This window comes from Macaca nemestrina, chromosome 3, assembly GCF_043159975.1.
Source record: "Macaca nemestrina isolate mMacNem1 chromosome 3, mMacNem.hap1, whole genome shotgun sequence".
NCBI lineage: Eukaryota > Metazoa > Chordata > Mammalia > Primates > Cercopithecidae > Macaca > Macaca nemestrina.
This window is the reverse complement of record NC_092127.1, coordinates 76,607,193-76,632,835: the sequence shown is the minus strand read 5'-3', so window position 1 is coordinate 76,632,835 and position 25,643 is coordinate 76,607,193. Positions and strand designations below refer to the sequence as shown.

Genomic DNA, 25,643 nt, shown 5'->3' with positions numbered 1-25,643 from the left:
CTACATTTTTGAATATTAAAACAAATGCTAAATGACTCACAGGTTAAAAAAGAAATCATAATGGGAAATTTAAAACAAACTGAATTATAATGAAAAAAATACTTCAGCAAAAATAGAGTGGTAGGCCAGGCGCGGAGGCTCACATCTGTAAACTCAACACTTTGGGAGCCTAGGCAGGCAGATCACTTGAGGTGAGGAGTTCAAGACCAGCCTGACCAACATGGTGAAACCCTATCTCTACTAAAAATACAAAAAGTTAGCTGGGTGTGGTGGTGGGTGCCTATAGTCCCAGTACGGGAGTATGGGAAGCTGAGGCAGAAGATTTGCTTGAACCCAGGAGGTGGAGGTTGCAGTGAGCCACGATTGTGCCACTGCACTCAGCCTGGGCAACAGAGCCAGACTACATTTCAAAAAAAAAAAAAAATAGAGTGGTACTTTAAGGAAAACTTACAGCCCTAATAAGTGTATTAGAGAAGAGAAAAGCCTCAAAATTAGCTAAGTATCAACTTAAGATGTGTAAAAAAGAAGAGGCTACTATCCTAAACAAAATAGAAGAAATCATAAAAATTAGAGAGGAAGCCAACAACAACAATAAAAATAAAACAAAAATACATTGCTGATCTTCTGATCAATAAAACCAAGTCAGTTCTTCGAAAAAAATAACAAAATAAGACAAACCTCAGGCAAGACTGGTCAGAAGAACAAAAACACAAATAATACAGTGGTATCAGAGAATATGAATAAATTTAAGATAAAAATATTCAAAACTTCCACAGGGAAATTTGCAAAACTTTATTATAAGATGTCACAAAAAAATTTAAATAAACAGAGAGATATAGCAAGTACATGGTATTAAACCTTAATTTTTTTTTTTTTTTTTTTTTGAGACAAGGTCTCACTATGTTGCCCAGGCTGGTCTCCAAACTCCTGAGTTCAAGCTATCCTCCTGTCTTGGCCTCCCAAAGTGTTGGGATTTCAGGTGTGAGCCACCATACTCAGCTCTAAATCTTGGTACTTTAAAGATGGCATCCCTTCTCAACTTTATAGGTACAATTCCAATCAAGATCCCAACAAGTTTTTCATGAAACTTGATAAGATGATTCTAAAATATATATGAAAAAGTAAAGGACCAAGAACAGCCAGGCCACATCTAAGAACACAGAGGGGAACTTGCACAATTTGATATCCGGATTTATGAAGCTATGGTAATTAAGGCAATCTGGAACTGGCACAACAATATACAAATTAACCTACAGTATAAAATAGGGATTCCAGAACACACACAGTTACTTTAAACCTGATTATATGACAGACGTAGCATTTCAGACCAGTGAGGAAAAGAGACTAATCAATAAAAAATGGTTACTATTCTAGCAAAATTGGTAATTAAAAAGAAAAGATGAAACCGGATCCCTACTTCACACCATATACGAAAGAAAAAAAGAGTCAACTTCAAGTGGACTGAAGATTTAAATCTCATAGCCACCAAAACAGCATGGTACTGGTATAAAAATAGGCACATAGATCAACAGAACAGAATAGAGAGCCCAGAAATAAAACCAAATACTTAGAGCCAACTGATCTTTGACAAAACAAACAAAAACATAGAGTGGGGGAAAAAAACCCCTATTCAACAAATGGTGCTGGGATAATTGGCAAGCCACATGTAGAGGAATGAAACTGGATCCTCGCCTCTTGCCTTATACAAAAATCAACTCAACATCTAGAACATCAGAAAAATCCTTCTGACACTGGCTTAGGCTAAGACTTCATGACCAAGAACCCAAAAGCAAATACAATAAAAACAAAGATAGGTCGGGCGCGATAGCTCACGCCTGTAATCTCAGCACTTTGGGAAGCCGAGGCGGGCGGATCACGAGGTCAGGAGATCGAGACCATCCTGGCTAACACGGTGAAACCCCGTCTCTACTAAAAATACAAAAAATTAGCCGGGCGTGTTGGCGGGCGCCTGTAGTTCCAGCTACTCGGGAGGCTGAGGCTAGAAAATGGTGTGAATCCAGGAGGCGGAGCTTGCAGTGAGCCGAGATTGTGCCACTGCAGTCCAGGCTGGGGACAAAGCGAGACTCCATCTAAAAAAAAAAAAAAAAAAAAAAAAAGATAGATGGAACTTAATTAAACTATTAGTAAAAAGCTTCTGCACAGCAAAAGAAACAATCATCAGGGTAAACAGACAACCCACAGAGTGGGAGAAAATCTTCACAATCTATACATCTGACAAATGAGTAACACTCAGAATCTACAAGAAACTCAAACAAATCAGCAAGAAAAAATCAAATGATGCCATCAAAAAGTGGGCTAAGGATATGAATAGACAATTCTCAAAAGAAGATATACAAATGGCCAACAAACATGAAAAAATGCTCAACATCACTAATGATCAGGGAAATGCAAATCAAAACCACAAGGCAATACTGCCTTACTCCTGCAAGAATGGCCATAATCAAAAAAATCAAAATTAATAGTTGTTGGCAGGGATGTGGTGAAAAGGGAACACTTTTACACTGCTAGTGGAAATGTAATCGAGTACAACCAGTGGAAAACAGTGTGGAGATTCCTTAAAGAACTAAAAGTAGAACAACCATTTGATCCAACAATCCCACTGCTGGGTATCTATTCAGAGGAAAAGAAGTCATTGCACAAAAAAGATACTTACACATTTATAGCAGCACAATTCGCAATTACGAAAATATGAAACCAGCCCAAATGACCATCGATCAACGAGTGGATAAAGAAATTGTGATATAGATAGATACACACACACACACACCCCCGACACACACACACACACACCATGGAATACTATTCAGTCATAAAACGGCACAAATAATGGCATTTGCAACAACCTGGATGGAACTGGAGATAATTCTAAGTGAAGTAACTCACGAATGGAAAATCAAACATCGTATGCTCTAATCGTAAGTGAGAGCTAAGTTATGAGGGTGAAAAGGCATAAGAATAATACAATGGACTTTGGGGACTCAGGGGGAAGGGTAAGTGGGGCGGTGAAGGATAAAAGACTACAAATTTGGTACAGTGTATACTGATCAGGTGATAGGTGTAGCAAAATCTCAGAAATCACTACTACAGAACTTATTCATGTAACCAAACACCACCTCTTCCCTCAAAAAATTATGGAAATTAATAATAAAGATTTAAATGTCAAAAACCAAACTGTAAAACATTTAGTAGAAAATATAGGTGAGTAATTTTAGAACTCAGCATAGGAAAAGATTTTTAAGATAAGATATAAAAAGCACTGTCAAAAAGAAAAGATTACAATAAATATGACTATTCTAAAATTAAGATTTTTATTTATCTAAAGATATCTTAAAGTAAGTGAAAAGACATGATCTGAGGAGCAGATATTCACAATATACATAATCAACAAAGAATTAATATGAAGAATACATAAAGAACTTCTATAAATAAAAGAAGGTTATAAAGAACCCAATAGTAAAATGGCTAAGAAGAAACACATGTAACTAATAAACACATGAAGAGTATTTTAACATCACTGGTGAGCAGAGAAATGTAAGCTAAAACCACAATGCAATCATCTTACACTCATTTGAATGAGTTGCTCTATAAGATCTCTTATACTCAGGTTGAATACAAACTGATAGAGCCACTTTGGAAATCAATTTGGCACTACAATCTAAAGATGTGTGAAGTATCTTCATATGCTGTAATGCAGCATTTTTATTCCTAGAGTAATATTCAAAAGAAACCTGTACATATCTACAAGACTGTACAAGAATATTCACAACACCCTGTTCACAGTGGTAAAACTTAGAAACCCAAACAATGAAAACAATAAACTATAGCATGTTTACAAAATATTATACAACAGTCAAAACAAATAATCTAGACTAGATTTAAGAACAACAACATGGATAAATTGTAGCAACATACTAACCAAAAAAAGATAAATTCCAAAAGATTATATACAGAATGACATCATTTTAGTAAGGTCTAAAAAAACTAAAAATTTTATTTAGCTCTTTAGGAATTCATTTACATAAATATATACACAAAGGAAAGAAAAATGTTGGTGTGTGCAAGGATCAAAATGATAATTACCTTGAGTTTGGAGAGACCAGATGAGGTAGTGGGGTTAACTTAAATGTAGGTTGGTATAAAGGTACTAGATTTTGATTTGGTTTGTGGGCTCACAAATGCTTATTATATTATTTTAAATAACTAAGTAAATAACTAAATGAAAGTGAGCTATGTGAGGACCAATGACTAAGAGTAGGTCACAAAATCACAAATAATGATTAATCCAACTTAGTGCACCTAAGGTCCTTTAAAAACACTCAATGCTGGCCGGGCATGGTGGTTTATGTCTATAATCCCATGGTAGCCAAGGTGGGTGGACCACCTGAGGCCAGGAGTTCAAGACCAGGTTGGCCAACATGGTGAAAGCATCTCTACTAAAAATACAAAAATTAGCTGAACTTGGTGGCGTGCACCAATAATCCCAGCTACTCGGGAGGCTGAGGCAGAATAATCACTTGAACCCAGGAGGCAGAGGTTGCAGTGAGCCTAGATCACGCTACTGCACTCCAGCCTTGGCAACAGAGTGAGACTCTGTCTCGGGGGGGAAAAATGTTTAAAGGATTTTATTTCCAAATATACAAAATTTGGGGTTCAATGTTGCCAAATTACATAGACAATAAAAGAAGCATCAACAAACTTATTATTACGTATTTTCGGTTTATTTTTGACATTAAATCAGGGCACAGTTGACTCAATATACTTACTTATATGATTCCAAGAACTAATTAAATGTTTTTGGTATCCCTTTTAATGAAGTTTTTAAAAAGCCCTAACATCTTAAAATATGTTTTTTAGAAATGGTCTAATTTATTATACAATTAGTTTATATATAATACATAGTACTATTATACTTTCAAAATTTAATATAAAATTCTTTAATATAAACAACTTATACAGTTGTATGTAATGGAGATAGAAGGCTAGATTGAATCACCAGTATGATCAGGTCAACTCACTTTTGCTATAAGCTGAAGAACTTTCCTTCCGACTCAGCTTAAGATAAAGTTTGGTTTTTGGTTCATTATAAAACTCAGGATTTACAGTAGTAAACTTCTTTAGTTTGCCATACTGTTTTCTTTGAAAATCAAATCCTTTTCTGAAAGGTAATAAAAAATAAAAATGAATTGTAATAATATTAAGGTGCAAGTTTTTTGAAAATCTTTAAAATACAGTATGAAAAGAACCAGGTTTTATATGTGTACCTACTTTCATACATGTATACAAAATATAAATATATTCTATCAAAGTAAGACAATAACAACTCTCACAGAACTGTCATCAGTTTTAGAAGAGACTGAGATAGAAAAGTATCTGAAAGATAGAACACCTCATGTGCTTTTTAAAATCTTTAAATTTAATTTGTTTTATTGGTATGTAATAGTTACACATACTTTAGGAGTACATGAGATCTCCTGGTATCTTTACACATTGTGTAATGATCAAATCAAATCAGGGAAACTGGGACATTCATCACTTCAAACACTGATCTTTTCTTTGTGTTGGGAACATTACAATTCTTCTCTTGTAGTTATTCTGAATATACAATAAATTATTAACTATAATTTCCCTACTGTATTCCTTTTTCTTTTTTTTTTACATTTTAACCAACCTCTCTTCATTTCCCACCCCCTTTTCTTCCCAGCTTCTGGTAACCACCATTCTACTCTCTTACTTCCATAAGATCTCCTTTTTTAGCTCCACATATGAGTAAGAACATGCAATATTTGTCTTTTGGTATCTGGCTTCTTTTTTTTTTTTTTTTTTTTTTTTTTGATACTGATTGAGACAGAGTCTGGCTTTGTTGCCCAGGCTGGAAGTGCAGTGGCATGACCTTGGCTCAGCGCAACCTCCACCTCCTGGGCTTATCCTGTTTCAGACTCCCAAGTAGCTGGGACTACAGGTGCAGGCTACCACACCTGGCTAATTTTTTTATTTTTTGTAGAGACCAGGTTTCAAGAGACAAGGTTTCATCATGTTGCCCAAGCTGGTCTTGAACTCCTGTGTTCAAGTGATTCGCCCACCTTGGCCTCCCAAAGTTCTGGGATTACAGGCGTGAGACCATGCCTGGCCTTTGGCTAATTTCACTTAACATAATGACCTCCAATTGTTGCAAATTACAGGATTTCAGTCTTTTTTATGCCTGAGTAAGATCCCATTGTGTGTGTGTGTGCGTGTGTGTTTATATACCACATTTTTTTTATCCATTCATCCTCTGACAGACACTTAGGTTGATTCCGTATCTTGGCTATTGTGACTACTGCTGAAATAAATATGAAAGTGCAGGTATCTCTTTGATATACTTATTTCCTTTCTTTTGGATACATACCCAAGATTGGGATTGCTGGATCACGATAGTTCTATTTTTTTTTTTTTTGAGGAACTTCATTTTCCAAACTATAAAATGGGAATAACTTATTCCCATATCTCCATCTTACAGGCTATTATAATAATTACATAAAATAACTCATGTGAGGCCGGGTGCGGTGGCTCACGCCTGTAACCCCAGCACTTTGGGAGGCCAAGGCAGGCGGATCACAAGGTCAGGAGATCAAGACCATCCTGGCTAACACGGTGAAACCCCGTCCCTATTAAAAATACAAAAAATTAGCTGGGCATGGTGGCGGGCGCCTGTAGTCCCAGCTACTCAGGAGGCTGAGGCAGGAGAATGGCGTGAACCCAGGAGGCAGAGCTGCAGTGAGCCAAGACCGCACCACTGCACTCCAGCCTGGGAGGCAGTGAGACTCCGTCTCAAAAAAAAAAAAAAAAAAAAAAAATTCCTGTGAAGTGCCTAGTTACAAGAGGGCCTGGCATATATCGGCTCCCAATAAAAATGTTACTATTAAATCACCATGCAAATGGTCTTTATATTTATTTTGAATAATCTAAACTTTTATAAAAGACATACTTCCAAAAAGTAGCATTCTATTATCCTATAAGCTATGTAGGTCAGACATGCAAACAATCAGTTATTTATTATGCCACACTGCTAAAAATTATTCCTATAATTTTTTGGATAGGGTTTCCCTTAGGATTGTGGAAAATAGCCCCAACTATACATAAAATAAGTTAGAAAAATAGCACCCTGCTAGTTATACTGATATTGCTCACACTGTTTGATGTTTAGAAGGAGCCGAAATAACTTTAAAGACTTATTCCCTGGCCGAGCATAGTAGCTCACGCCTCTAATTCCAGCACTTCGGGAGGCTGAGGTGGGAGGATCATTTCAGTCCAGGAGTTCGAAACCAGCCTGGGCAACATAGCAAGACTCCAGCTCTACAAAAATTCAAATTAGCTGGGTGTGGTGGCATAGGCCTGAAGTCCTAGCTACTCAGGAGGCTGGGCCGGGTGGAGAGCTGGAGCCCAAGAGTTCAAGGCTGCAGTGGGCTAAGGATCACACCACTGCACTCCAGCCTGGGCAACAGAGCAAGATCTTGTCACTATATAATTAAAAAAAAAGAGACGGCCGGGCGTGGTGGCTCAAGCCTGTAATCCCAGCACTTTGGGAGGCCAAGACGGGCGGATCACGAGGTCAGGAGATCGAGACCATCCTGGCTAACATGGTGAAACCCCGTCTCTACTAAAAAATACAAAAAAAAAAACTAGCCGGGCGAAGTGGCGGGTGCCTTTAGTCCCAGCAATTCGGGTGGCTGAGGCAGGAGAATGGCGTAAACCCGGGAGGCAGAGCTTGCAGTGAGCTGAGATTCGGCCACTGCACTCCAGCCTGGGCGACAGAACGAGACTCCGTCTCAAACAAACAAACAAAAAAAAGACTTATTCCCATTTTGCAGGTTTAGAAACTGAGGTATTCCATCTTTTAAATAGTTTTCCTATCTTAATCTCTTTTAAAACTGATGATAGTTCTGTGAAGGCTGTCGTTCTCTTATATAATCACAGGCAATCGCTTGGTACTATAAAACATACCTCAACAAAAGCTGGCATTCCTCATAGAGTGGTATCTTTTTACTTCTTAAGTACAAGCCAATACTCTTAATATCACTTAAAACCATGCCAGGTCGAGCTCCTTCCTGTGTTAAATATCCTGGAGTCACGTCCTCAAGCCATTTAAAGAATTTACATCGATCAGCTTTGGGTCCATCACATGTATAAAAGAGACGACCCTAAGGCGAAAGAAAAAAGATCAACATTTAGTGAAAAAAAAGCTTTTACTTTTCGATTATTTTTGTGTTTGTCAAGGTTTCTATGCAAACTGCTTGGCATTACTGTACTCCAGTAAATTAGTCACTATACAACTTAACTTTATTATTAATTTAAAACCACCTGCTTTTCCATTTACTTTCTCTTTATCAAAAGATTACATTATTCTGAGAGTAAAAGCTTATTTGAAAATTTGTTTTTCTGATTTAAAATGTTCACTATCAACAACCTGAAAGCTGCCCAGAAACACTGAATATCTTATCCATTTCTTTCTATCTTTTTTTCTCATTCACATAAGTACACACACACCACAACCCAACAAGAACAAACACACGTAAAATTTTTTAAACAAAACTCAGATGATACATTTTCTACTCCGTAACCTACCCTTTGTACCCAACAACATAGTATGAGCATGAAACTATGTCATCAAATAATCTTAAAAAGAAAACAAAGACTTTTAGTAGCTATATTTTAGTCCACAGTTATACCACTATTTACGAATTTTGGCTTTTGACGCCTAAATTTAAATCCAAATTTATACACTTAGCTAACAATAAAGTGGGATATGCAAACGGTGGAAGCAAATTGTATTATGAATGAAAGCACAGTTCTACAGTGAGTATAAGTCATCAATCAACCTACGTTTTATTAACCTGACTCCCTCCATAATATATTATTAACAATATAAATTAAGTCAGCATACTTTTCTATTCCTCTGGGCTTATCTGTTACTTGTACTGGGGATTACATGGTAGACTAGTTTCAACCTTCATTTCTTTCAGGCTCATTTCTGAAATCTCTAAGCTCTCAGGTTGAAACACATCCCCCTTCTCAGTGGTCTCACTATAACTTAGGCATATTCCTCCTATTTTATCAATTACAGAAGTATGTAAAATTTTCAGGTGGGCACAGTGGCTTTTATGCCTGTAATCCTAGCACTTTGGGAGGCCAAGGCAGGAGGATGGCTTGAGCCCAGAAGTTTAAGGCTGCAGCGAGCTATGATCAAGGCACTGCACTCCAGCCTGGGCAACAGTGAGACCCTGTCTCTAAAAAAATAATAATAATAAAAATAAAATTAAAATACTACACAAAAAGTTCCTAAGCAACTTGAAGGTTAATTTTAACTCATATTTTTGTATCCTAGAGCACAGATCATTCTTTCAATAAAACTTTGAGAATTTAATGTGTGTTAGGTACTAACACCTCAAATAGAAAGCTCTTAAGACTCACTCTTTAAGCTTATCATGAAGTAATAGGTACCTAAACCCTTTATAAGAGAAGTATTTGGTATGGTAGGGGGAGGGGAAGCAAGAATACCTTATTTGGACCTTCCTTTTTAACCATGACAAGTTTTGCAGGTTGACTATGATGGCAGGATGGCACATTATTTTCTACGTTTTTCAGTTTCTCTCCCTTCAATGATGTGTAAAATGATATGTCAACTTTTGAAAGAGCTTTGTGCAAGTTTTGTGCTAACGCAAACAGCAATATATTTAGATGTTCTACAAAAAAAAAGAGACAGAGCAGAAAATTAAATACAAAATAATTTTGTTTGTATTACATGTGCTGTTTGTAGCTAAATTTGAATAGCCTTTAAACAGTCATACCTAATACGAATTTCCATTTTTAAAAGTTATTTTCTGCTAAATTTAACACTTCTACTTAAAAAAAAAAAAAAGAAAGAAAGAAAAACTCTTAACTTGTAAAAGATAATATTGGCCAAGTGTGGTGGCTCATGCCTGTAATCAAAGCACTTTGGGAGGCCAAGGTGAGTAGACTGCTTGAGCCCAGGGGTTCAAGACCAGTCTGAGCCACATGGTGAAACCTCATTTCTGCTAAAAATACAAAAATTAGCTGGGTTGGCCGGGTGCGGTGGCTCACGCCTGTAATCCCAGCACTTTGGGAGGCTGAGGCGGGCGGATCACGAGGTCAGGAGATCGAGACCATCCTGGCTAACACGGTGAAACCCCGTCTCTACTAAAAACACACAAAAAAATTAGCCGGGCATGGTGGCAGGCGCCTGTAGTTCCAGCTACTCCGGACGCTGAGGCAGGAGAATGGCATGAACCTGGGAGGCAGAGCTTCAGTGAGCCGAGATGGGGCCACTACGCTCCAGCCTGTGGGACAGAGCGAGACTCCATCTCAAAAAAAAAAAAAAAAAATTAGCTGGGTATGGTGGTGTGCACTTGTGGTTCCAGCTACTGGGGAGGCTGAAGCGGGAGGATTGCTTGAGTCTGGAAGGCAAGGTTGCAGTGACCCAAGACTGCTCCACTGTACTCCAGCCTGGGCAACAGAGTGAGATCCTGTCTCAAAAAAAAAAAAAAAAAAAGAAGATTGTCATCTCCCACTTTTAAAACTCAGTTTTGATCTGAAATTAGAATAAAAGTTACTGTTCAAAAACTAGAACACATGAAAAATAACAAATCTTGAATGAGATACTTAGTATGAAAATTCACAATATAATGTATCATACTCTCACAATTCTACTACTTACATGAAGCAGCAATCGTAATACAATAAAAACTCAACAGCCATACCTATGAGGCAAGATGTGAAAGTCTGCTTATAATGAGCAGGAGACTGAAAAACAGCTGGTATGTGAATTTGCCTTTGGGGAAGATAAGCAGATTTTATTTTCTGCCCACTTGGAAAACATAGCTCAGAGCCACTTATCTCCTGCAATGGAATAATTCAAGTTATCATAGCAACTCCAGAAAAATACCGTTTACTAAAAAGTAAATTATTTTTCATAGACTTATTTTTTTAATTAATTCTTTTGATTTCTAGGATTCTTGAAAATTACTTTCAAATTTTAAATGAGAAAACAAATACAGCAAGAATACCTACAAATGGCATTTTTAACCCTAAATAAGAGTAATTTTTCTTATCTGCCCCTTAATAAGTTTTTATATATTTTTTGCTAGGAAAAGTTTAACTGATGTGAATGGATCATTATGTATCTTTATTTCTGTTTATGACTATAATAAGGATTATTCACAATTAACGTGAAATAAGATGCACCTTTACCCTAATGATGACTTAATCAGCAAACACAATTGACAGTCAAAAGTAAAAACAATCATTGTAATGGTAGTAGTGATGGAAACAAAAATAGGAGCTATCACTTATTAAGTATTGATAATGTACCAGACACTGTACCAGATACTTTCAAATAAATCATTTCATTCAATGTTCACTACTATTACGAGAGATTTTAAGTAAAAGATGATGTGACTGCAGCTCAGAGTTAGGATCAAAAAAAGCCATCTGTTCAAATTGCTCCTATGCAGTATATTTTGTTAATTCTTTTGTTGAAATTCAGACAATAACTATTGGAAAAATGTACAAGACTGGTACATTTCCTCACCTGTAAATCCTTTACACTATAGTTGTAGCAGGTAGACTCTCCTAATACATTTTTAATTTCCTCTGTCTTAGAAGTCTGCTTTAAATTCAGAGAAAGTACTTTCTTTCTGGAAACCAATTCTTGGCTGCTAAAATCCTGCTGCTGTTGATAGAGCATGCCTTTTATCATTTGCAAATGCACAGAGTTCAAAGAGCTTTCATTGACAACATCACCCTGTCTTTTACTTATGTCTCTAAAATGCATCCCAGAAACAGCCTCAGCAAAAAAGCCATCAGTTATTCTCTTATCAACTCTGTCTGGAGTAGTCACGTTGCATTGGGATGTGTTTTGATATTTCAGCCACTTGCTCTGAGTAGATATATTATTGAGAAGTGAAACATCCCCTGGAGTCACTTCCCCAGATTCTTCAGAGAAAGAGGTTTCATTTTGGTCCTCAGGCTCAATGCTAAAAGAAAGAACTGCTGACTTTTCACACAAGTTGAGCATGGGGGAACCAGAAGACTTGTATGTGTTAGAGTTGATCACACACAAATGAGAGTCTAAGTCAGCTGGCCCATCAGTAGGTGGCAAAGTAATAAGTGGAACCTGGGTTCTACTTACTAATGAAAGCCTTTGAAGGTTCTCATTCTCCAGAGAACTGGATTTTTTCATCCCTGAAAAAACAAAATGCTAATTAAATAAAAATGTTCTACTAGTTATCACCTAGGCTCTAGAAAACAGTGGGTGTACAAAAGCAAAAAGTAGCAACTTGCCCTGAAAAAAAAAAAATCATATTATTTTATTTCCTTAAAAAAAATTAATGGTTTTAATCTCAAAAAATAAAGATTTCAAAGCTTAATTCATATATACTGAAACATTTTTAGGGTTGATGAAGTCCCTCTTTTTCTTCTCCTCCTTAACTAATGATTTTTTTCCTAATTACTAAATTATGTTTATATAGCACTTAACATTTTCAAAGCACTTTAAAGCTAACAACAACCAAAAAATGCATCATTCTCACTTTACAAATGAGATTACAAAGGCTTAGAGGTAGCATAACTACAAAGTGGCAGAGTCAGGATAAGAACCTGGACTAGTTTTTTATATCTACTTTCATTCTTTCTCCAGAGACTGAAATTCATGGTTCACTTATATGACTATGTGATTGTAACTTCCTTTAGATATTTTTACACTCATGAATTATGTTACCCTTCAGAGTAAAAAAGATTTTAGCTTTACTTTGATCTAATGGTGTTTGATAAGAGTAGAATTCTGGTAAACTCATGGCAAATTCTGTCTGAAAGAGTTTAATGATTCTAATGATTCTTTCTGTGTGTTAGCAGCTTTAGTGATATATTCCTAAAAATCTAAGAAGCAATAAATATTTGTTGAATATATAAACAAATGAATAATACTGCATCAGAATTATGCAAGCTGATAGTTTTTATCTGACAATACTATGGATACCTATTTTATAATAATGTACCTTCCTGACAGAGTTTTTGTTTTGTTGGAAATACACTCTGGAGATCATCTGGAAAGTAGCAGAGCAGTAGGTGAGCCAATGAATATTCTTTTATAAAGTGCTATGCTGTAATTCTAACAAGTCCATCAAGTAACACTGACAGAAAAGTTAAAAATCCATTAAACTAAAAGATTCATGGTATAACTGTGAAAATCATCTACTGTTCATCACCATATCACTTGTTCTTGAATACCCACTCCCGTGTATTTGATTCTTCTCTACCTTGTTGTCTTCTACCAAGCACACCCATAAAACCTTCTCTAACCCAACTACCAATTCACATTACAAAATTTTTTGTATCATCCATCCAAAATCAAAAAAATCATCTACAACTCACCCCTCACCCAACATAAATTCAGAATCAGGGGAAGATATATTGATAAGATTATAAGAAAAGAGAGAAGAAAAGAAATTTTAGTGAAAGGGATCCTAGAGAATAGTATTATATTCATCAAAAAGCAGAAGCTGACTCATAGTGAAAGGCCAAAATATATGAAAATCCAGAGTCCTAGGAATGCAAGTGTGGAACAGCAGTTGAAGAGTTCAGGATCCCAAAGCAAAAAGAGAAACTAAGAGGTTATGCTAAGGTCAATCAATGGTGTTGATGAGACATTTGCAATCAGTCATTCCTCTGGAACAGGAAGGGGCTGTAAAGGGGTCAGATGCTGCAGTTACAGCTGTGAGAAGTACTGACAATGGTAGAAAATACTTTCAGGGCTCTGTGTTGACAAAGTTGGGAGGAGAAACAAGAAGGAACTAGATAGCTAGAAGGGAATATTGTACCTGGAATAGCTATGATAGAAAAAGTTCAAAGGAAGAAAAGTTATGGAAAGGCTTCAAGGCGTATGACACTGAATCTGGTTCTAAGATATATTTAGTGTAATAATCTCTCAAATAAAAAATTTCATCTCTTAAATGAATAGACAGATATTAGAACAATATGGTAACGACTACCCTCCAAGTTGAGAAAATGAAGATCATCAGGTAAAGTTCTTGCTTTCAGGGACGTCTCAGAGAATTCTACCATGAAGTCTTCATCTCTTGAGTTCAAAGAAACGGTAGAAATAGGGCTCAACGTAGAGACGTTTTGTTCTGGTGATGTCACCTATACAGAAAGAAGAATCAAAACTACAGACCAAAATCTTCTGATTTTTTTCTTTAGTTTGAATGAATTCTAGTGATCTATATTATAAAAATAATGATTTAAAGCACATTATGTAGAGCTATGGTGGGGGCAACAACTATAAAACTTCTTCCAAAAAGGACGGAATAAATTTACTAAAATCAACAAGAATAACAGTAAAATACAGAGCAAAAAATCTTTCAGATTTATTTGAAGTGGGTCAGATTTTGATTTGTACTGGTCTGGGTTATTAGGATTTGGTCCTGAAGATCAATTGCCATTCTAAGGGGCTCGGGCCAAATTAGACCTAATGTTTACAGCTGTGAAGGTCTAAATCCCTGCAGACTCAAGGACTGAACAGTTTTCTCTTATGTCCTCAAGTCCATAGTTGATCTAAACTTCAAGACATTGCTCCAAAATGAAGTGAAATTTTAAAATATATCCCAGCTATACAGTTCATATGTTATTCTTGTTAGAACAGCATTTAATTTTGCTGCTGCTTCTTCCAGAAATTAATCATCTTAAAATCTAATATGATGATCAAATATATATACAATATATATATTTGTATAAGCACAGAATAAAAGAACAAAATTTGGAAGAATACATACCTTATTGTTAGAGTGGTTTTAGATGGGAATGGAATTGGGGGAAGAGCTCTTTTACTTATACCTTCATACTCTTGTAAATGATTTGAACTTGCTAAAATGAGTATGTTAATGAGTATATGATATTTTCCTTAATAAATGACAATAGCCAGGCACAGTGGCTCACTCCTGTAATCCCAGCACTTTGGGAGGCTGAGACGGGTGGATCACCTGAGGTCAGGCGTTCGAGACCCGCCTGGGCAACACAGTGAAACCCTGTCTCTACTAAAATACAAAAAACTAGCCAGGCATGGCGGCGTGCTCCTGTAATCCCAGCTACTCGTGAGGCTGAGACAGGGGAACCGCTTGAACCTGGGAGGCAAGGTTGCAGTGAGCTGACATCACACCATTACACTCCAACCTGGGCAATAGAGCAAGACTCCTTCTCAAAAAAAAAAAAGACAATAAAGATTCAAAGTTTATAAGCTTATATATACATTTTACAGCATTTTCTTGATTGGCTACTGGGTTCTGGGTGCTGTGCTAGGAAATAAAGATGTGAAAAAATACTCATGATCCCTGGACTCAAGGAGTTCAGTTCAGTGGAAGACAGACAAATGGGAAATTACAATCATCACCATAAAAATAGTTTTATTATATTTCTGAGTTCTTACTATATGCCAACACTATATATTTTTAACTTGTTTAATCCTTATCACAACCATATGAGGTGGGTACTCTTATTTTCCTTATTTTACAACTGAGGGAAGTGAGAAAAAGAGCAGTTTAGCACTTAAATTTGCTTTATTCATCAAGCTTATAAGGGAGTTCAAATCTAGCCAGTCTAGACTATATTGCCTCTTTAGGCCGAGACGGGCGGATCACGAGGTCAGGAGATCGAGACCATCCTGGTTAACACGGTGAAACCCCGTCTCTACTAAAAATACAAAAAACTAGCCGGGCGAGGTGGCGGGCACCTGTAGTCCCAGCTACTTGGGAGGCTGAGGCAGGAGAATGGCGAGAACCCGGGAGGCAGAGCTTGCAGTGAACTGAGATCGCGCCACTGCACTCCAGCCTGGGCAACAGAGCGAGACTCCGTCTCAAAAAAATAAAATAAAAAAAATAAAAATAAATAAAAATAACAGTAACAGGCAATACTTACTGAGTACACTATTCCGTTCTGTTCCCCTACTACCCTCTCCACAAACTTGCCAACGTTCTTTCTAAAATGTAAGTTTGAATATTTCACTCCTCTGATCAAAACCCTCCAATGCTCCCAATCTCTCTTAAAGTATGAGGCAGCTCTTACAAAGTCCTATGCAGCCCTACCTGATCAGCCCCTTACCTCCTGGTTAACCTCACTGCCTATCACCCTCCCCCTCACTCACTCCATGGCAGCCTCCTTGCTGTTCTACACACCAGCCATCATTCTTCTGCCCCAAAACCTTTGCTCTTGCTATTCCCTGTGCCTGGAATGCCTTTCCCCTGGATATCTGCATGGCTCTCTCCCTCTCTTCATTCAGATCTCGACTCCAGTGTCATCTTATCAGAGAGGCTTACCTTGCCTAAAATAGAACTCCATCCCATGTGTACTCCCTATCCCCCTACATACCAGTGTCATTCTTCAGAGCACTTAAGACACTCTGAGGTGCTGTATATTTATTTTCTGTTTCCTTTAACCAGAATGTAAGTTCTGTGAGGGAAAGATTGTGCCTTATTCATAAGACTATCTCTAGACCAAGAACAGTGTAACATACAGGCATTGTTCAAGAAATATTTGTCAAATGAGTGACTGATTAAATATGCTTATCTTTTAATGAGTTTGCTACATACATGGTCTCCACTTTCTTACCTCTCATTCATTCCTTTTATTTGTTGTTGTTGTTGTTTTTTGAGACTGAGTCTCACTCTGTTGCCCAGCTGTAGTGTAGTGGCATGATCTCGGCTTGCTGCAACCTCTACCTACCAGGTACAAGCAATTCCTGTGCCTCAGGCTCCTGACTAGCTGGGACTACAGCTAATTTTTGTGTTTTCTGTAGAGACAGGGTTTCACCATGTTGGCCAGGCTGGTCTCAAACTTCTGACCTCAGGTGATCCACCCGACTCGGCCTCCCAAAGGGCTGGGATTACAGGTGTGAGCCACCACGCCAGGCCTCATTCACTCTTTAAATGACTATAAACTAATTCTTACCCTATTTCATTGAAATTATTCTTGCCAAGGTCACCATTGCTAAATGAAATGGACATATTTCTGTTCTCATTTTATTGGGTGTCTCAATAATAATTCACATAACTAACTCCATCCCAATTCTTGATACAAATAAAACCCATTCTCTTCTCTCTCTATGCTCTCTTTAAATGAACCCACCCATTCTTATTGCTCTAAACTTTTCTTTGTGCAAATGACTGCACAAATATCTCCTCTAAATCAGACCCATGTACCCAACTTCTTACATAGTATCTCTATTTGATGGTTTCACAGGTATTCTTTATTTATTCCTATGTATTCACCAAACCTGCTCCTCCCTGCTACAGAGAGAATTACGTACCCACAAAAAAGTATATGTTGAAGCCTTAACCTCCAATGTGATTATATTTGAAGACATGGCCTTTAGGAGATAACTAGGGTTAAATGAGGTCATAAGGGTGGGGCCCTTACGCAACTGAATTAGTTTCCTTACAAAGAGAGACAACCAAGATTTCTCTCTCTCTTTCTCTCTCTCCAAATGCACACAAAAAAAGGACACATAAGAACATAGGGAGAAGGCAGCTATCTGTAAGCCATGAAGAGAGGCTCATGAGAAACAGAATTGGCTGGAACCTTGATCTTGGACTTCCAGCTTTCAGACTGTATGAAAATTAAGTTCTGTTGTTTAAGTCATCTAGCCTGTGGTATTTTGTTATGGCAACCCTAGCAAACTAATACAGTTCCCCATCTTGCTTTACTCAATGAAAATTGCCTCAGTCTGCCCAATTGTTTTTCTTCTCCCTTTCTTTCACCCTACTCCTTACATTTAATCCAGTAACATCCATGATTCTAACTCCAAGATTTGTCTTAAACCCATCAACTCCCAACAATTTGGGAAGCTGAGGCAGGAGGATTGTTTGAGCCCAGGAGTTCAAAACCAGCAGCAACCTGGTGAAACCCCATCTCTTAAAAAAAAAATTTAAAAATTAGCTAGGCAGCCGGGAGTGGTGGCTCATGCCTGTAATCCCAGACCTTTGGGAGGCCGAGGCAGGCAGATCACTTGAGACTAGGAGTTTGATAACAGCCTGGCCAACATAGCAAATTGTTAAGCTAGTTCTAAATGTATATGCAACATATGAAAAATACAAAAAATTAGCCAGGCATGGTGGCGCATGCCTGTAGTCCCAGCTACTCGGGAAGCTGAGGCAGGAGAATTGCTTGAACCTAGGAGGCAGAGGTTGCCGTGAGCTGAGATCACGCCACTGTACTCCAGCCTGGGTGACAGAGCAAGACCTTGTCTAACAACAACAACAAAAAAAATTAGCTGGGCATAGTGGTGGGAACATGTAGTCCCAGCTACTCGAGAGTCTGAGGCAGGAGGATTGCTTGATTCCAAGAAATTGAGGCTGCAGTGAGCCATGTTCATGCACTGCAGTCCAGCCTGGGTAAGAGTTAAGACTCTGTTTCAATAAACAACAAAAAAAGACAAACTTTGATTCATCAAACATACCATTAAGAGTGAAAAGGTACGTAAGGGTCAGGAAAGATATTTGCAAAGCATACAACTGAGTATGTATCCAATTATATAAAGAATTCCAGAAAGTTTTTAAAAGATAAGCACATCAATTAAAAAATGAGGAAGAGGCCAGGCGTGGTGGCTCATGCTTGTAATCCCAGTATTTTGAGAGGCTGAGGCAGGCAGATCACCTGAGGTCGGGAGTTTGAGACCAGCCTGACCAGGAGGAGAAACCCCATGTCTACTAAAAATACAAAATTAGCCGGGCGAAGTGGCACATGCCTGTAATCCCAGGTACTCGGGAGGCTGAGGCAGGAGAATCGTTTGAACCCAGGAGGCAGAAGTTGCGGTGAGTCGAGATCACACCATTGCACTCCAGCCTGGGCAACAAGAGTAAAACTGTGTCTCAAAAAAAAAAAAAAAAGGAAGAAAGCCGAATAGGCACTACACCAAAGAGAATAAAGAGATGGCCAATAGGCACACAAAAAAGGTCCCAACCTCACTATCAGGCAGGAAAATGCAAATTAAAATTACAAGTGAAGTACCAGTATATACCCACCAGAACAGCTAAAATTGAAAACCAAAAACAGTCAGCATCAAGTGTTGGTAAAGATGTAGAGTGATGGGGACTCTCATACACTCCTAATGGAGATGTAAATTATAAATGCCACTTTGGAAACCAGTTTGGCATTCTGTACTAAAAGTAAATATATCCTATCCAGTGACTCAGTGATGCTACTCCTGGGTAATATAACCAACAGAAGTATGTCACGTGTGTGTGTATATGTACATGTTCATGATGGTACTTGAATGTTCACAGCAGCAGTATATGTAATAGTCCCTAAACACAAATAACATGAACATCTGAAGAATGGATAAATTGGGATACATTTATACAACAGAATACTACACCAGCAATTAAAATGAATAAATTATAGCCACAGGCAACAACATAAATGAATTTCAAAATTGCAATATTAAACAAAAGAGGGCAGACACAAAGAATACACTGTGTATGATTCTATTTATATAAAGTTTTAAAGCAAAACTAATAGATGGTTATAAGTCAAGACAGTGGATATCTTAGGGAAAAGGGTAGTGATTGAAAAGGGACAGAAGGAGAGCTTCTTGGGTGCTGATAATGCTCTATTCGTTAAAGGTGGAGGTTATATGAGTATGTTTACTTTGTGGTGATTTACTTATTTGCTGTATGTATTATGCTTACTATGCTTTTTTAATTTCTTCTAATATGTATTGTTTTAATAAAAAGGGAAATAGACGTTAAACAGATGAGTATTTCTCTGTGTAATCTACCTATTTGCTTTTGTCATGAATTCCTAGTCTTCTCTGAAGTGACAATCTATTAAACTCCCAATCCTAAAAAGGTAATGTATCTTTCAAGTAAAATACTTTTGTTATTTAGTTTTACTTGAGATATTATGCTTCTTGTCAATTTACTGTACTCCTTTTTAACTTATAACTGTACAAACAACTATGCTATTTTTACAAAATGTAGTATTAACATAAAGAAAATGATTTGGCAAAATGCAACTATAAAAATATTTTTACCTGCAAGAAGTCAATCTGCATACATGTGCTAGGTAACTCTGGTGTCTCTGTCATAAAGTTTTCATACTCAGTGCTATCTGGAAACTGACTGCATCCCAGCTGTGAGCTGCGTCCTCTGACCATTACACCACTAGTAGCTGATCCTTTTACTTGATGTCCTTGAAACTCAACAGGCTACAGATAAATCATTAAAAATAAGAACTGCATAACTACATATTGACACATATATTCACAAAGTAAACACACAGAACATAATACATAATTCACTTTTTATTACACATAAATAATTACCAGGAACTAATGCTGAAAACCAGGAAATTCTCCTATTATCCTAAAACATATGTATGGGTGACAAATTCAAAGGGCATTGATTTAACTGCATTTAACTTCAACATTAAAAAGTATGATTTAGGCTGGGCATGGTGGCTCACGTCTGTAATTCCTGCACTTTGGGAGGCCAAGGTGGGTAGATCACTTGAGGTCAGGAGTTAAAGATCAGCCTGACTAACACTATCTCTACTAAAAATATAAAAAATTAGCCAGGCGTGGTGGTAGGTGCCTATATCCCAGCCACTCGGGAGGCTGAGGCCAGAGAATTGCTTGAACCAAGGAGGCGGAGGTTGCAGTGAGCCAACTTCGCACCACTGCACTCCAGCCTGGGTGACAGAGAGAGACTCCGTCTTAAAAAAAAAAAAAAAAAAAAAAAAAGTATGATTCATAGCCAATGAGGGGGAAAAAGTGAATAAGTATAACTTTATTATAAGCATAAAGATGAGTATAATAATGGCTAAGCCAGAAATATTTAGTTGTTTCTCTATGCTTCCATTATATATTACACAACTATGCATTACATACAATACTGCATGTTATAGACTTTCAACTTCATACTACAATGAAGTTTCTCCTTATTTCTATACTAACTGTACTGTAAGTCCCTTGAGAGCAGAGACTTTTTGCTTCATCTAGGTACCACCTATATTTAACAGTGTACTTGGTATACAGGAAGCAATCAATAAACAGCCAGTAACAGGGAAGAATGAGAAAGAATGCAAACAGCATTTCTCTTTACTTAGGGGTTTTGTAAAATATCAGGCTCAACTGCAGGATGGGTGGTGGACTCTCTGCCTCTCAGTAGAAAGATGTGACATCCTACTGCTCTGAGAGCAAAGGCCTGAGAGTGTGATTCCAATGCAGACATGTTCCTTAGAGAGGTTCTTTCACTCAGTCTGTTTTCAGGCTTCAAATGGCTTTCTCTGCTGCCCCCTGGGGGGTTCTAGGATTTTTACTCCATACAAAGTAAAGCCTACCCGAAATGTGGAAAAATAAGACTGTTAAGAGAGTCAAAGGAATGTAGATAAAGGATTAATTCATTTTTAACAAAATGACAGTAATATATAATTGAATATACTCTTATTAAAAAATGAAGAACTGTACATCACACATTTGAAAGAAAAATCTAATTTAAATGCCCTTTAATAGGACTTTGGTGGAAAATACTCTTCTGAACTTAAAAATAAACATTGTAATAAAAATGAGTCTCAACTGTTAAAGATTCTATATGTTTCTGCTTCTGCTTTGTCTGATGGGTAATGTATACTCCCCACAAGGAAACAGGTACATTGCTTTCCTTTTTTTTTTTTTTTTTTTTTTTTTTTGGAGACAGCGTTTCGTTCTCTCACCCAGGCTGGAGCGCAGTGGCACAATGTTGGCTCACTGCAACCTCCACCTCCCAAGTTCAAGTGATTCTCATGCCTCAGCCTCCAGAATATCTGGGACTACAGGTGTGTACCACCACACCTGGCTAGTTTTTGTATTTTTAGTAGAGACAAGGTTTTGCCATGTTGGCCAGGTTGGTCTTGAACTCCTGGCTTCAAGTGATCCACCCGCCTTGGCCTCCCAAAGTACTGGGATTACAGGTGTGAGCCACCATGCCTGGCCAAAATAGGTACCTTTCCTTCTATGCTGCCATGTAGATCTTTTCCAGAGGTGTGTTGGGTTTTAGTAGTAGAACTGCTATTTACAAAACCCATCCATTTTTATGCTGTCGTCTTTGTTAATTTTTGACATAGAATAGGTAGCACTACTTAGAGCTTGGTTATATATACTTCTATATACTCAGAAGTATAAGTGGTAGAATAGACTATAATAAGTTAAAGGGTATAAAGATACTCATTTTTTTCCCCACGGAGTATTCATTAATTGTACTCTACATGGCTTTGTGTCCAACCCCCAGTGTATCCCATGTATGGAGGGATAATCTAAACACTATATTATTAGTTCATTAGTAGTATAGAGAAAGTTCAAGACCAAAAAGGGGATCAGGAGTCATTAAATAGTTTTTCTTGTTCTTAAAACCATTTATTATGCTACTAACCTTCTGCCTGTGAAAACTCTGATAGTTTAGTTGTTGTTTGTTTTTTTTTTTAAAAAGAAAGAAAAAAGAGAAGAAAATATAGTTGGTTAAAGAAATTGGGCCGGGCGCGGTGGCTCACGCCTGTAATCCCAGCACTCTGGGAGGCCGAGGCGGGCGGATCACAAGGTCAGGAGATCGAGACCACGGTGAAACCCCGTCTCTACTAAAAATACAAAAAATTAGCCGGGCGCGGTAGTGGGCGCCTGTAGTCCCAGCTACTCAGGAGGCTGAGGCAGGAGAATGGCGTGAACCCGGGAGGCGAAGCTCGCAGTGAGCCGAGATCGCGCCACTGTATTCCAGCCTGGGGGACACAGCGAGACTCCGTCTCAAAAAAAAAAAAAAAAAAAAAAAAAAAAAGAAATTGATGTTCTTCACAAATTTTACCTTAGGGTCACAGGTTTTTCTCTTTATTTGTTTAGGAATAACAGCTAGAAAAGCAGTCTCTTCTTTACTTCCCAAGGAAGAGAACTAGGATAAAATACCAGTAAGTTATCTAGTTAGCTAGAATAGTTTCACAGGTGGTTCATGATTTTAATGGGAAAATAATTACAAAACAAGTTTGCCCTGTGAAAACACACTTGCCATCTCTATCTTGCTTCTCTCTACACACACATACAAGCTATCTCTCCCTGGCAAAGGGGTACTTTAGCAGGTAAGTCACTATGCAAATTAATTTTAAAACTTAGCATGTTAGAAAATTCTGATTTTAAATTTTTAATTAAATCTTTGAACACTAGAAAAAAATGCCAGGTACAGCCGGGTGCAGTGTCTTACGCCTGTAATCCCAGCACTTTGGGAGGCCAAGGCAGGCGGATCACCTCAGGTCGGGAGTTCAAGACCAGCCTGACCAACATGGAGAAACCCTGTCTCTACTAAAAATACAAAATTAGCCAGGCGTGGTGGCATGTGCCCGTAATCCCAGCTACTCGGGAGGCTGAGGCAGGAGAATTGCTTGAACCCTTGAGGCGGAGATTCTGGTGAGCTGAGATCACGCTATTGTCTAGCCCGGACAACAAAAGCAAAACTCCATCTCAAAAAAAAAAAAAAGAAAAAAATGCCAGGTACATAATAAATCACCTGTCAAACCTAATACTATGTTAATGCAGATCACCTATTTTAAAATTAGCAAGAAATGAAAGGAAGAAAAATTGAAAAAGTGCAATTGACTATTTGAAGAATGAATCATCTCCTAGCAATCACAAAACACATGATACTGACAACGGCAACAAGTCATTTTTAGTTCATCAAGTAATATACAAAATAACCATAACTTTTCATATGACTTGGACAAAGAAAATGAATTCAACTACAAAAGCAATAGTTTAAATGTTTAACAAATGCAGAGAAAGAACACTTTCCCAATAGACTGAAGAGGTAAACTAGTATATTTCTTCAAATAAACAATTAGCTCTTAAAAATATTCAACCTATATTTCAGAATTAGAATTTTCTTTTCCTTTTTTTTTTAGAGACAGGGTCTTGTTCTGTCACCCAGGCTGGACTGCAGTGGCACAATCGTTGCTCACTGCAGCCTTGACCTCTAGGATCAAGTAATCCTCCTGCTTCAATCTCCTGAGTAACTGGGACTACAGGCATGTGCCACCATGCTACCTAATTATTTTTATTTTAAAAAAATTTTTTAGAGATGGAGTCTCGTTGTATTGTCCAGACTGGTCTCAAACTCCTGGCCTCAAATGATACTCCCGTCTTGGCTTCCCAAAGTGTTGGGATTACTGGTGTGAGCCACTATGCCAAGCCAGAATTACAATTTTCCAATATACAGTTTTCAGAATTAATTAGCATACTACCTTCTCTGCTGGAATAGTTCTTTTGCAATGTGTAGTTCATTATACTTTTAAAAATGAAGCAGAAGTGGCATTAAGGGTATCTTCAAAGAACATCCTGTTTTCAAAGTTCCTTCTATCACTAACATACATAAAGAGGTTGTTTCAGAGAGTTGTAGTAAGAAGAGCCATTAAATTAAGCTGGGAACATGCCTATAATCCCAGCATTTGAGAGGCGGAGGTTGGAGGATCACTTGAGGCCAGGAGTTTGAGACCAGCCTGAACAATATAGTCAGACTCCATTTCTACAAAATAAAAAAATAAAAAATAATTATCCAGCCATAGTACTGTGCACCTGTGGTCCCAGCTACTTGGGAGGCTGGAGGAGGATGGCTTGAGCACTGGAGGTCAAGGCTGCAGTGAGCTGTGACTGTGCCACTGCACTCTAGTCTGGGTGACAGAGTAAGAACCCATCTGAAAAAAGAAAAAAAAAGAGCCATCACAAAAATACTAATGTACTCCTATTTTAAAGCTAAAAACAGATTTAAATAATTTTTATTGCAAAAGATTATTGAGACCTTTTCATTACTATGGGATGACAGCATATTTTTATTGTCTTGTTAAGAAGAGGGGGATAACACTATGTCACATTATGGGGTCCAGGCTGGACTCTATCTCCTCAGCTCAAATGATCCTCCTGCCTCAGCCTCCTAAGTAACTGGGATCAAAGGCACAGGCCACTGCTCCTAGTTTCAACAGACTTTTAAAAAATATGTGATATTTAAGTGGCAACTCATTCTAAGGGAAAAAATAGTGATAGTGTTATCTGTACTTCACACTTTGTGATACCTGTCCTTAAAAAATTTTAAACCTAGGCCGGGCGTGGTGGCTCACGCCTGTAAACCCAGCACTTTGGGAGGCCGAGGCAGGCAGATTGCCTGAGGTGGGGAGTTCGAGAGCAGCCTGACCAACATGGAGAAACCCCATCTCTACTAAAAAAATACAAAATTAGCGAGGCATGGTGGTGCATGCCTGTCATCCCAGCTACTCAGGAGGCTGAGGGAGAAGAATTGCTTGAACCTGGGAGGTGGAGGTTGCAGTGAGCTGAGATCGTGCCATTGTACTCCTGCCTGGGTGACAAGAGTGAAACTCTGTCTCAAAAAAAAAAAAAAATTAAACCTTATTTTTTCAAGTGAAAAAAAGACAAAAATGTGATCATTTGTAAGCTAAATTTTGTAGTTGCCAATTGTTTATAATTTTATATGTGTAATGTTGTTACATAAGAATGAAAAATGGCAAGTAACCATAATACAGGTGTTTTCTTTTTATTTTGTTCTGTTTTAGGCAACAGAGCT

General features: G+C 37.7%; 1 protein-coding gene across 9 annotated transcripts in view; it reads right to left on the bottom strand.

The window, feature by feature from the left end:
* Positions 1–25,643, bottom strand: part of LOC105486227 (zinc finger GRF-type containing 1) — an 84,471-nt gene that overhangs the window by 30,671 nt on the left and 28,157 nt on the right. For 5 of the 9 annotated variants that reach the window (XR_011621078.1, XM_071093178.1, XM_011748961.3 and 2 more), the window contains 7 exons: positions 20,093–20,266; positions 14,064–14,214; positions 11,606–12,258; positions 10,776–10,914; positions 9,556–9,740; positions 8,002–8,198; positions 5,037–5,176 (listed from right to left, as the gene is read on the bottom strand). Coding sequence is in view for 8 of the 9 variants with exons in the window: in XM_071093178.1 (XP_070949279.1) it covers positions 5,037–5,176; positions 8,002–8,198; positions 9,556–9,740; positions 10,776–10,914; positions 11,606–12,258; positions 14,064–14,214; positions 20,093–20,266 (1,639 nt within the window). In the remaining variant the exon portion in view is untranslated. Of the gene's footprint in view, positions 1–5,036; positions 5,177–8,001; positions 8,199–9,555; positions 9,741–10,775; positions 10,915–11,605; positions 12,259–14,063; positions 14,215–20,092; positions 20,267–22,889; positions 22,974–25,643 lie in introns of all 9 variants that reach the window. The other 4 variants (XM_011748967.3, XM_011748965.3, XM_011748966.3 and 1 more) reach the window with 4 other exon arrangements.